Genomic DNA, 13,481 nt, shown 5'->3' with positions numbered 1-13,481 from the left:
CCAAGGTCTGTACAAAGCAGAAGGACAAGGCCTCCTGGGCCCAATAAGTGCTGCAAACACATGATTTGATGGAAGGGAAATATAGAAGCCTCAATGTGGAGTAACGGAAGTCTTGATATAAATATCAGTGGTCCTTTGGCGTAAGATAAATATTTGCCACTTGTCATTTTGATGCACCTTTACACCAACTTGGGAGTTGTGGGGAAAAGTTCAAATGCAGAACAAGGCCAGAGAATAATTTCATGGCAAATATTAGTGGATAGGTCAAGTTAGAAAATGTATACAATTCTGAGTCCACTGTGGGCAAAAGGCCTTTGATTATATTTTGTCTGAAATGTTGTAACTAAAAATAAGTGTATCTATATCAGATATAATTACAATTCAGTTTGAAGCACTATTCAAATATGAGTCTCATCACGTTTTAGTAGGATTACAGTCCAATTTTTTTTAACCCTAGATAAAACCTTTGATAGACAATGAGTACTGAGGCATTTATAGTAAAGTGCCATTTATGGATAAAGTGGTAATATCCTTACTACCATTGACACCAAAAAGTGGGGTACAGATTAAATGCTTTAAAATTAACATTTCTTCCACAAATATAATATGGGGCTACCTGGCTGTGTCATTTAATCCCTCTCTTTTATTTAGGTCTGGCCTCAGATATGTAAGAGTAGATGAAAAATCCTTCAGAACTGCAGGCTATTACAAGTTAGATGTCTTATATATCTAATTGCAGGTAATTCCCCCTCCAATATCGGTATAGGATTTTTTCAGGGATTTTAGGGAACCTTCTCAAGAAGACATAGTCAAAAAAGTACAGAAGCCCTGAAAGCACATCCTCAATCAAGGGGTTGTGTTCAGGCTGTCTGTTTGGGAATGTCAGCCCTAAGATGGGGAGTCAGGAAAAGGAAGAGTCAGTAAGGAAGGAAGGAGGCAATGCAAGAGTCAGTTACTGAGTTGGCCACCGAGATGGGCCACTGTTATTAGCTTCTGTGACATTCTAAGGGTCTTTATAACTGCCTACCCGGGGAAAGGAAGAGGAAGAATTTGTTCACTGGCTCCTGTCCAAAGTCATTCAAGAGTGGTAGAGACAGTATGTATTAGAACACCCAGGCTATGGATGCTTAAGTGCTGAGTAGGCTCCTGAGAACAAAGAAAGCTGAAGGGGAGAACAAGGTGGACTTTGTGTGGCACCTGAGATGAGACCCTGTCAGGTTACACCTACAAAACATGGAGCTGCTCACTGCAGCGGTGGCTGAAGTAAGAAGTGGGACTGAGAGTCTTTGAAATGTTATACAAGTATGTCCGACTTCCTGGATTTTCCCACTGCAACATCTGGTTCCATTAAGACCAAAGGACTTTTAGGGAGCTGGTCACTGCGAAGAAGGAAATCAGGATGTCTCACTGTAGTAAAAACTAAGCCTGGGATTATCATCTGTGGAAATAAGGGTGACTTCCGTTTACAGATCATGCTCATCAGTGTTTTTTTTAATAATTTTTTATTGCTCATCAAGTTTTAAGGGACAAATCAAGGGAAGACTTAGAAGAAGTAGATGATGGATGAAATTGAATCATGCTTCTGAATATTAACAAAATTTTATAAATTGTAGATGATTATTTAGAAATTGTCTTAACATATGTTTGGCCTGGGAGAAGAAATTCATACCACATAAAATTCATATAGCTTATAAAAGTATGAAATATATATGGATTATTGTTTAATGCAGCAATTATAACTTTAAAACACATTTATTTATTTTATATGTAAATCCTTTGGATGCTTCAGATTCTGAAGACCAAAGTTTTAAATCTTCAACTACATAGTAAATGCATGAAAGGAAGGACTTAGGATTTCAGGTCAAACATATGGGCTTGGCTTTTAGATTTTATTTTTTTTCCTTATTGAATGGTTATGGGAAATCATTTAACTTCTCTGAATATGTTTCATTTTCTATAATGATATTAATACTTTAAGATTTCTTTTGGAAGTTTCAAAGACATAATATAGAGAGATAGCCCTGAATTATAATTTAAACACAGCAATTTAATAAAACCAATTCTTTTCTTAAAAAATTCAGGTCTTATGCAATTCTCAGATAATTGAGTCAATTACTGAATTGCTCCTTTCAATTACAATGACAAATAAATTAATAGGTGAGCAAGAAACATAATATTTGTCTTATTGACCAATTATTCATTATTACTCCACAAGAACCATTTGGACTCATTAAATGACTGATGACATGTATTCCTACCTCTTATTATTGTTAAAAATTATATGAATATATGTTTATAAAATCTGTTGTGTAAGTTAGCAGTTTTTGTAGAGATGTGGAAGGAAGCACTTTATTATTAATTTCTGGTTTAAAGATACACTCATTTTCTGTTTAATCATTTAGATATATCTTTGACTATTTAATAGAAAAATGAAGTATCTATTAAAAACTAGCCAAAGCCTGTAATACTTTGGAGTCACACAAATACTTCCCGTCACATCCTTAATATTTTATTTACAACAGATGCTAGATTCGAAAGATTGTTCCTTAAAACTTAGTACGTGTGTGTGTGTGTGTGTGTGTGTAGCTACAATTGTAGAGAAATAATAAACAGGATATCATATTCTATATATAAAATAGTACTTTTGATTCAAGGTTAAAATTGGAAATTCTAGAGAAAATGGAAAATAATATAACCAAGGCATAATATGTTCTCCCCATAGGATACTCAATCGCCATTCCTGTGAGGTAATTACAACATCTTAGACTTTTCCAGTTACAAAAAAAAATATTTCTTCAATTACTTTATCATTGATTGTAAACATGTCACGCAGAAGCATGTTACATAGGAAAGTATTTTTGGTCACGTATAAATACAGTCTTAAAGTTCTCCAGTACAGATAAATTAAATTTAGCAAAGAAGTTAAGAATATCTTAAAAGTATCAAACATTTTGATATTTCTGGGGTGTATTTTATGGTTTGTTTGATGTAAAAGAAAGAAGTAAATTTTATGCAAGTATGTATTTTGGCCTGGATAAAAGAAGACACGAAAACAATTTTTATATAATACATGCTTTCATTTGAGATTCTGCTAATTGAGATGAACATATATTTTAAGTGAAGTAATGACTATTTTTCTATTATCTACATATGAATAGGCAAAATCTGGAAAATAGAAACAAAAACTGAAAACTACCATTCAGTATTATGTTTCTCCTGTCATTTTCTCCTTCTTTTGTGAATGCTACTTAGAATTATAATTAAGATTGTCATGGGCTTTTGCTGCATGTTTTATGGGAAATATATTGGATTCTATGGTACTTTGTGTTATAAACTTTTATTGCTTTAATGTGACACTGCTGATACTTTCAAGGCAATTATAATAAACAATAGCATGCAAAGGCCATGATGGAATTAAAGCTATATTTTAAAAATGGTCATTCCCACCCGTTAGCATCCTCACCTAGCCATGTGTCTTCTTTATTTCTCCTATGGCACTTCTACAACATGCTAATGACTTTCACTACTTACTATGAAGGATATTACCAAACATTTCATGTACTTTTTGAAATCCTATTAGCTTACCATAGAAAATGAGCTGACCCTTTGCAAGGTTTCTTCCTCGAAGGTTGCCTGCAATGCACTCATAGAAGCCTTCATCTTCCTGTTGAAAGTTCGGGATTTCAAGAATAGCTTGGGATTTGCTGTACTTGACTTTCCCTGGCAACGGGTTTCCATCCAACCTCCTCCAACTAATATCAGGAACTGGACTAAACAGTTATACCTCATTAGAATAGAAGACGATTCAGTCTTTATATGATAGCAGGATAAAATAAGAGTGTCCTTAAGAAAAATTCTTAAGGAAAAAATTTTAATCAATCTATTGTATTGTGACTAGTTTTCAGGTCATTCAATCATTCACCATTCACTCATCCAGCAATTTATAACGCTTTATTAAGTGCCTGCCACGTGTAAGTCTTGGTGTTATAATCAGGGAATAAATCAATAAATAAAATAGACATGTCTTTTGCCCTTGAGTCGCTTAAAGACCAGTGGAGAAACATACAATAAATAAATAATAAAAAATAATACATTTGTAAATTGCAGTAAATGAAAGAAAGGAAACAGTCCTTTTAAAAGGAAAAGGAAACAGAAATAGTAACAAGATTATATCAGTGTAAATATGGTGGTCAGGAAATTCTTTATAAGCATGTGACATTTAAGAGTAGACCAGCTTTTTCTATACTTACAGATACTTATAGACAAAAATACAGATTTCTCTATAGTTAAATTGGTACTTAACAGATAACTGAAGACCTATGCGATGGGCGATCTAGATTATCAAGGAGAACCAATACTATATAACAGACCTATATAAACTGGGAGCATAGGTTTCACGGTTTTCAAAAGAATGTACTCGTTTTTACCTTATCTAAAGCAAAAATAACAACATCAAAAAATCCCCCACAAAAGATAATTTTATTTTGTACCCTATTCCTGTTAGAATTTGTGGAGTTCCTTAATATCTTATATCTGATACCTTTAGTCTAATATGAGTATCTTTTAAAATAGCAAAAATATATTTAAAATAGCTGAACCTAAGTGTTATCAATAAGGGATGAATTTAGAAATTCATAGTGAGAAAGACCTTGCTTCTACAGATATAATATAAAGAAATGCAGGCTATCTGTAAAGTTACAGCTGGAAAGTATTTCTTAACAAACCAATTGTTTGTAGTATCAACCCTCAATCTATTTACATTAACATCTTTCCTTTCCTACTGTCAAGTCATTCTTCATTCCCTTACAGATTTACGGATGATTTAAATGTTTCTATTCTAAATATATTTTAAATTAATAATAATGATAAAAGTAAATCATTTTGCAAAGCCACGCTGTAAACTTTGTCAAAGTTACGGGATTTCTTCAAGTCAACAAAAATAATGCGGGAACTATCCTGTCAAATGCAAAATTGCTGACAAAAATCTGTTGAGTTTGAGCAGTAAACTGCAGAATGTTGGTGATGGTGACTTAGTAGAGACTTCAAATAAAGCAAAACTGATGAACTCCAAGGGATTTTTTTTGTTGGCAAACGATGATCCTTCTGTGCAAATCAAAGGTATATATAATATAGAAAGTCATACCTGTGCTCACATATATTTATCAGAAAACATATCCCCCAATCACTGTGTGATTTGTCTATTTTTCTCAGGATTAGTAACCTGTATTTTGTTAAACACAAAATAAAATAAGTATTATGATAAACTGTAGTTTTTGTCCTCTTAAAAAACTTACCACAAATTTAGGTTGACATTTCAGTAGAATGGCATATTCCTGCCAACAATTAACCTCAGATAACTGGTTTTCTTATTCATTCATATTACAGAATACAAAACTACAAATAAAAATGAAGTTTTAGAAGAAAATTTATTCACATAGAAAGATCTTTGCCAATTCGGGTGAATTTTATAGTATATGCCCTAGCACCCAAATTTTTAAAAAATATATATGTAGTGCATATGTGAAGATAGTAAGAGTTAATATCTGTGAGTAGTAAGAATATTAATGTCTTTAATTTTTTCTTTCTGCTTATCTCTATTTTCCATTATTTTCCTATAAAAGTATACATTACCTCTGTAATAAAAATTTCTAAGAAAATTTATTTACAAAGAGAAAAACAGAGGCTCTGACACCTGTCTAAATTCATGATCCTTTATTATTTTTATAACAATGTATCTCTGAGGTTTATGACAAATATATGCAGAGTAACCTAAAAAAAGTTTTTAACCTAAGGCATTCAGACAAAAAATAAAATCAGTAAAGACTGAGTATATTTCCCATAGTTATAGCATAGCTCTTTATTTTGATTATGAAGACAGAAGTCAATTTTTAACATAACTAAATATCTAAATCTCTGAGTCAGTCTGACACTTAATAATAATAGTAATTATAATAATATCTTAAAAATAGCTTATTAACTTAACTGCTTATTAACCACAAACTATGTGCTCCTTATTATAGATGTGTGCAACATGCACAGATAATTTCATTTGCTTTTCTTACAACCAAAGGTGGCAGAGCTAGGATCTGTTTCCAATTTCTTTGCCTCAAAAGCTATGTACTTACTCATAAGGCAATAAAAACCCACGGCTATTATAAGATCCTCTTCTGATAGCTTTAGTATTTGTGGTTTTACAAGAGTAGATGTCCATTTTAAATGTCCAAATTAAGTGGGAGCAAAAAGAACAAGTCCGACCCATCCCAGCTATTCCTACTTTCCCCCAAAAGAACCCAGTGATAACACTGAAGTCTCTCTGGATAAGCTTATTTCCCTAAATGGATGAGACACTATATTCTATAAAGATACAGAGGTCTAGAGATATACCTTTCCAATAGAAAGAATGCAGCAGAAAATATCAGTACTCTACCTGTGTGCCTTCTGATCCCTTAGCCACCCCAGATCAAGAAGTGTTATTACCTTCAACGGTTAGTATCTATATCTCTTTGTTGACAACTACCCTCAAAATGCTGTAGCTAATTTTCCCTTCACAAAGAAAGAGGTGTAGGCAGCTAGGGATTTACACAACCCTAAGTGCAGCTCTTAATCAACAACTGACCAGGTGCTGTGGTACAAATAGTCCAACTCCTTACCTCTAATGGTTGGAAATCTCTAGGGTATGACCTGCACCCTCTCCAGAGCTCCCCTACAGGACTGAGGCAAATTTAACTTCTTTTGAATTTTGCATGATACCATACTCGGCTTGGCTACTCTCCCATCCCTGTCCCACTTCTCCATTCTCTTATGAGTTCTTTCTAAGAAATCTTCTATCAAATCACTTGCAAAAAGATTATCTTTTCATGGTCTGCTTCTTGGAAAACCCATTTATTAAAATTCCCAATATGCTCTGACCCTTTTTCTACTTTAATTATGGTATCAACTGTAAGGAACCCTTAAATAATTCTCAGTATGGTATGTCCATGGAGCCATTAGACAGACATAGAAATGGTATTCTGTGGTATTAAACATTAATGGAATATGAGACCAAAACTGAGCAGTAGAATCCTTGTGGAAAGCCACAGACTGTGGAACATACAAGGTCTAAATTATACCAGCATAACAGCAAAAGGCAAGAAATGTAGAAAATACACAAGGCTGAACAGAGACAGATAAGTTTCTCACTTAAAAAAGAAGACACTCTAGATTTTTTTTTTTCCTTATCTCATTTGACGTTGGAGTGATAAGTGTTCTTCCCTAAACCATTTAATTATGAAGAAGGTTATAAGATTCAGTGTATTGGCTTCTAACATAACAACTTTCAATTCTGAAGAAGGGTACTGAATTCTCAATCTGCAGTGGGCCCATGTTTATTTGTTTGTTTTTGATTTGTATTTTAATTGTTCTTAAAAACAACAACAACAACAATGCTTCCTATCTTTATATGATTTGAATTGGGAAGACTATTCCTCTGGCTTCAGGAAAGAATACAAGATTCAGGTCTTGCCATTAGAAGCAGGTACACCATAGTCACTGTGATTTGTTAACTGTGGGAACCAAGGCCACCTATCAGAGACAACCACACTCAATTCTGGTACAGCTTTTGGAAGAACTGTTGAAGGGAGAATCTTTCTTCACTGTGGTTTGCTCAGACAGTATAATAGAATCTTAGAACTTTTGGGCAACAATTTCCCACCAAATGGAGAATCTTTAAAAGCCAAAGTTACCACAAAGGAAAGAAACTTGGAGTTCTTTACATGACTAGATCACGACTAACTAGATGGATGCCCATCATTCCCCAAATCTCTCTCGAACAATTCTGTAAGTCAATACATTTTTTTCCCCTTCTTTTAAAAAAAATTAACATATAATGTATTATTTGTTTCAGGGGTACAGGTCTGTGAATCATCAGTCTTAACACAACTCACAGCACTCACCATAGCACATACCCTCCCCAATGTCCAAAACCCAGCCACCGTCTCCCCGCCAGCCCCCTCCCCTCCAGCAACCCTCAGTTTGTTTCCTGAGATTAAGAGTCTCTTATGATTTGTCTCCCTCCCTGGTCTCATCTTGTTTCATTTTTCCCTCCCTTTTCCCCATGACACCCCTGCCCTGACTTGGGCTTGTTTGAGTTATTTTCCTGCTGCTTTCAAACCAATCCTCCCACCAAAAAAAAAAAAAAAAAAAAAAGACTCAGCAAATAGTTCTGAATGCCTGGGTCTAAATGCTACCTATGTGATTGAATTATACAATATGGAGGATTCCCTCTGGATATTACGTTTTACACTCCATATATCAGAATTCTCAGGGCAACTAAGCTGTCAAAAAAATTACTCAAACATTTTGAAAAAGTTTTAAAAAACAAAAGTCTTATCAAATGTATTTTATCACTTCATTTTATGTTAAAATTACTAATAAGAGACAAATCAAGCAGTTTTATACGATTACACAGTTACTAATTAAATGCTGAGTTTTTTTCAGATTTGTTATGTCACTGCTAAACATGAATGCCATGATCCTCCTGATTATTACTGATAATGTGATATATACAGACAGAATAAATGCAAAATACAGACTACATAAAAATGTATATGCATTTTAATGAAAACTTCCCATTTTGTCCTGAAACTTCTTATGAAGATACTAAATGAACTGCTTTAGATTTCATACCCTCTGTCTTTTCTGAAGGCATCCCAAATGGACAGTGGTGGGAAGAAAAGGAATCATAACAAAAGATGAAATTATTTTAGCAATGAGCATAGTTTTAAAAGATTTTTATTTATTTATTTGAGAGAGAGAGAGCAAGTACATGGGTGGGGGGAGGGGTAGAGGGAGAAAATCTTCAAGCAGACCCCACTGAGGGTAGAGCCTGATATGGGGCTCCATCCCATGACCTATGAGATCATGACCTGAGCCAAAACCAAGAGTCAACTGACTGATCCACCCAGGTGTCCCAATCGGCTTTAGTTTTTAAATGCAAGTTCATTTTTCTAAGGCATGTTATTCTTTGTAAATAATAATTATAATTATAATTATAAAACCATCATAATAGAATGCTATTTATGCAGTACAGAGCAGAACATAGCTCTTATCAGCTATATTTTGTTCCACTAAATATGAATTTCCTCATTTATAGAATGGGGAATAATAATAGTACATAAGTCACAGAACTGTTGTGAGGTTTAAATGATACAATCCACGTCACATGTACAGTATGCTGTCTAGCACCCTAACACTACATTGGACTGTTAATGATAAATCAATAAAATAATTTAAAATCATTATTATGTTATTGTTATTATTTCAAAAGCAAAAACCCTAGCTGATATTTGTTTTCTGTTCTCTGTTAAGGACTCCATTTGACTATGCATTCAACATAAACTGATTTATGAATCATTTGTCAATTAAAATTAGATCTCCACACTGTGAATGAAATGGGTACACAAACATCCCCATATGTCTCTCAAAGTAAATTTCTTGCTTTTCCCTGCTTTATATATCAACTGTTAAGATGCTATTACCCCTGGTCATAGTGCTCATGTTCCTTTCCTCATCATGACAGCAGAGCTCTCTCAGGAAAGACACTACATGATTTGCTGTGAGGTATCTTTGTTTTTCAACCTGGTTAATCACCTGGGACCATGGCAGTGGGGAGGAAAGGAATTTGTATACAGAATTCTACAAAGAGAAAAATAGAATGCTGTGTGACACACCACTGAGCATGAATATTAATAATAATTAATATAATAATATATAATAATAAATAAATAATAAATAAACCAAAATAACAAAAAATAATAAATAAATCAAATAATAATAAAAATAATAAATCATATGAATATTAATATCATTAATTGAGTGCTTACTATGTACCAGGCATTGTGACAGATGGCTTCCACATGTCATCTGAGTTAAATACTCAGCTGGCAGCTATTAACACTTCTAATTGCCTTCTTGGAATGGTATTCACGTTTAGACAGGTAATTTCTGCTAAGTTATTACCTGCCAATTCTTTTCCACTTAGAGTTTCAGTACAGGCTAATTTATTGTGATTCACCTTCCAATTCTTTGAGTTACCTCCCATTCTATTATAAACACTAGTAGACTACTTCTTCTACTGGGGCTGAAGCATTCTTTTCAGGTTCTACCTAGTTTGGCCATGTTGATGATGTAAATGATGCAATATTAGCTGGCTATTCAGTCTAGTCTAAAGTAAATGGTCTACTGAAAATGTACAGTTAAATATAAACACATGAAGAATGTCATGGAGCGAGGCAGATCTTCGAGGGGTCTTCAGAATGGAGATTATCGTTAAATCTCTTGAAACTGTGCTATTACAGAAGGAAGTCAAAATAAATGGTGCTATCATCAAAATAAATGGTGCTAACTGCAAATATCAGCCATTTCTGACAACATTTCGCTTTTAGCTCTAATTCCTTCCTACCCTCTCCTTTTTTAAGTCTTCTGAAATATGATGTGGAAATAGAGCTTGGATATAAATCTCAATAAAGAAAACTAATCCAAAGCAAGTCACTTACTCAAAGCTTCCTCAGACCATAGGAGATGCACTCATGAGCGTTGTATTTCAAAAGAGCTTTGCAAAAACCTTTTCTGATTTTGTTACTATTTGTTAAATCGAGTTTGCCTGGAATGTGGGTCCTCACAGTTGTGAAATACCACATAATAATAGCAAAGTTTTCTCTCTCTTTGTTTGACCCTCCAGCCTCTTGGTTTCGTGCTTCTTAAATAAGCATTGCCATAAATAAGGACTTTTACTCCATTTTCTCTCGTCATTATGCTTTTACGGAGTGAGCATCCTATTAATTTTATCTGGAGACAGAGTATATATTTGTTAGCTATCTGGCCTAGTTCCAACCTGAATTAGAAGTTAAATTAAAGCTCTTCACACACTAGCAGAAACTGTGCTTCAGTTCTATACTATTAGCCCATAAATAGAATTTTCATTACTAGTGCTTTTTGAGAAAGCTTATATTTCTCCCCTGGATTTCTTAAACCTCATTATCCACAGTTTAAATCCAGGCCATACTAAGTTTTTAACTAGAAACTGGTACAGAGAACCAGTTTCCTAAAATGCTCATATATGGGATTATTCTTAACTTGAACCTCATTTCAGAAAATCCCGTCAGTGGCCAATTTTAATCGAAGACAGTGAAGCAGAATAACAAAACCAGCAAAGAGTGCCTTTGTTAAATTTTCAGACTGTTCCACTAGCTGCTTTCATTTCCCCAAGTTGAAATATTCATACAAAGAGCTTGGAATGTGAGACTGTCCTAGGGGGATACAATGTGGATACATTCATGAGTTCTGCAGAAGAGCAATCTCACTGTTATGGAAAAAAGGAAAACATTTTTTTCTGAGCGATCTAAATGCAGTCACGATCCTTTTGTATTGGTCAGTGTCTACACCAGGTTTCTCTCAGGGAAAAATCTTATGGTGCGCATGTATTAGTCTGGTATATTTGACACTACAGTTGTTGGAGCCAATTGAGAAGCTACAAATGGTTTGGTGATATTAGCCACCATAGCATAATGACGCTTGCAAATAGGGTAAAAGGACACAGGCAGGTTTTTGTATGACTGAATGCAAATTGTCCCATTTTTCTGAGCCTTGGCTTTTTCATTGTAACTAAAGATACAATGGGTACATAAAAGGCTTCTTGAGAGGATCAAATAAGAAAATATGAGTGAGAATTCATGGTGAAATAGAAAGTTTGAACCAAAAATAAGGTTTGCTAAATTTCCTTATTACCATGATTGTTACCACATTATTATCACATAGGGACAAGAGGGCCCTGTTATCTAAAGATTCCCTAAGAATGTTATTGCCATTTTCTAAACCTTTTAACTAAGGTAAAATAAGCACTAATTTGCACATGAAGGATAAACTGGAGACGGTTATTCCAAGGTGAAAATGACACTGCATTTAGCAGCTAATTAACAGCTTGTCCATAGCGTTTTTTATCAATACATAATATTAACCCTAAATAAATACCTCTCGATCACATGAACATTATGCTGCTCTAAAGTAAAGAAAATGTTAATTTGGTTATGGTACGTGAGGTTCTGGAGGCCTGTGTTCCGTCAAATTTCAAGGTCTTGACTTTAGCTCTGCTTATAACCATATGCTTTCGGATAAAGAAGTAAAGGAAACATTACATATGGTGTGCTAACATTTAATCATTCTACCATTAATATATCTAATATGTATTGAGCACATATTAGATGCCTGGCACTGTATTAAGTGCCTCAGTGAAACCTTGTAACAATACTAGTAGACACAGGACTACTGTTACTGGTATTTTGTAGATAAGGAGACAGGGTCTAGGAAAGGCTGGACAACATGCCCAATATCACACTGTGAACTTAAAAAAGTATTTGAATCACAGTCTGTCTTTTCATAGAGACTGAGCTTTAACCATCACGCTTTGCTGCTTCTACATGAACTAATCAGATATAAAATGAGTTACCTTACTAGGATGTATTAGGATATACTGAGAAATACAATCTTCATCTAATGAACTAATTTGTTTCACAACTAGTGAATAGAGTTCTTTTTGTTCAAGGTTCAGAAGACAAAAGGATAGAGTTGCTTTGTTTTGTTTTTGGACCTACTGAGATGCCTCCAGATTCCAATAAAGGAGCTAAAGTCAAGACCTAGAAATTTCATGGGGCACAGGCCTCCAGAACCTCACACACCATAACCAAATTATCGTTTTCCAGGTCAGCTGGAAAAAAGGAAGCAAGTTACTTCTTTTCCTTTGGCTCAGTACCATTTTGGACCTGAAATCTCATGCAATTGCCAATTATTTAAGAAGGAAGAAATGTAGGTCTCCTGAGAAAGGTGGTGATAGACTGGGACGGGAAGGATGATAAGTTCCTTCCAGAAGCACATATATTCTTCTTGGATGAGTTTTAGAGCCTTTACATTAGTTTAATTTTAGAAACAGCACTGTCAACTCCAATTTATGGCTATGGGAAAAAAAAAAAAAAAAAAAAAAAAAGGAAGGTTTGACACTACATTCAAAGTAAGCCTGTAAAATCAAAAGAGGCCCAACTTGTAGGCTGGGTCCCTGATCTGTGAAAGTGGCCCATTTACAAGCATTCTTAGGAGAATTTGGCAACACATTTCAGAATCCTTATCTTTTTAGATTCCTCTAACCCAATAATTCTAACTTTCTAAAAATATACCAAGGAAGTTCTTATGGGCATGGGTAAAATCAGCCACAAGAGTATTCATTACATCATTATTCGTGGCGACAAAAAATGGAAACAAAATAAAAGGAAAATAAGTGCCCACCAGTAGGAGGCTGGCTGAAAACACACATTCACATGTCCCCATTGTCACAAATGAGGGTAAAGACAATGGTTTAAGGACCTGCAGATACATTCACAGTTTATGGTTTTAAGATTTAAAAAAAAAAAAACATTTTACAAAATAATTTATAGAAACAATATGAACAGCACAAC

At 34.3% G+C, this 13,481-nt stretch overlaps 1 protein-coding gene across 1 annotated transcript in view; it reads right to left on the bottom strand.

Annotated features, from left to right (window-relative positions):
• The window catches only part of LOC131824148 (contactin-6-like), a 305,999-nt gene that overhangs the window by 74,838 nt on the left and 217,680 nt on the right, over window positions 1-13,481 (bottom strand). The window contains 1 exon segment of the mRNA XM_059161537.1: window positions 3,586-3,770. Coding sequence (XP_059017520.1) covers window positions 3,586-3,770 — 185 coding nt within the window.

Source organism: Mustela lutreola, chromosome 2 (assembly GCF_030435805.1).
Source record: "Mustela lutreola isolate mMusLut2 chromosome 2, mMusLut2.pri, whole genome shotgun sequence".
Taxonomy (NCBI): domain Eukaryota; kingdom Metazoa; phylum Chordata; class Mammalia; order Carnivora; family Mustelidae; genus Mustela; species Mustela lutreola.
Note: the sequence above shows the minus strand (reverse complement) of the source record. Positions and strands in the feature narration are given on the sequence as shown.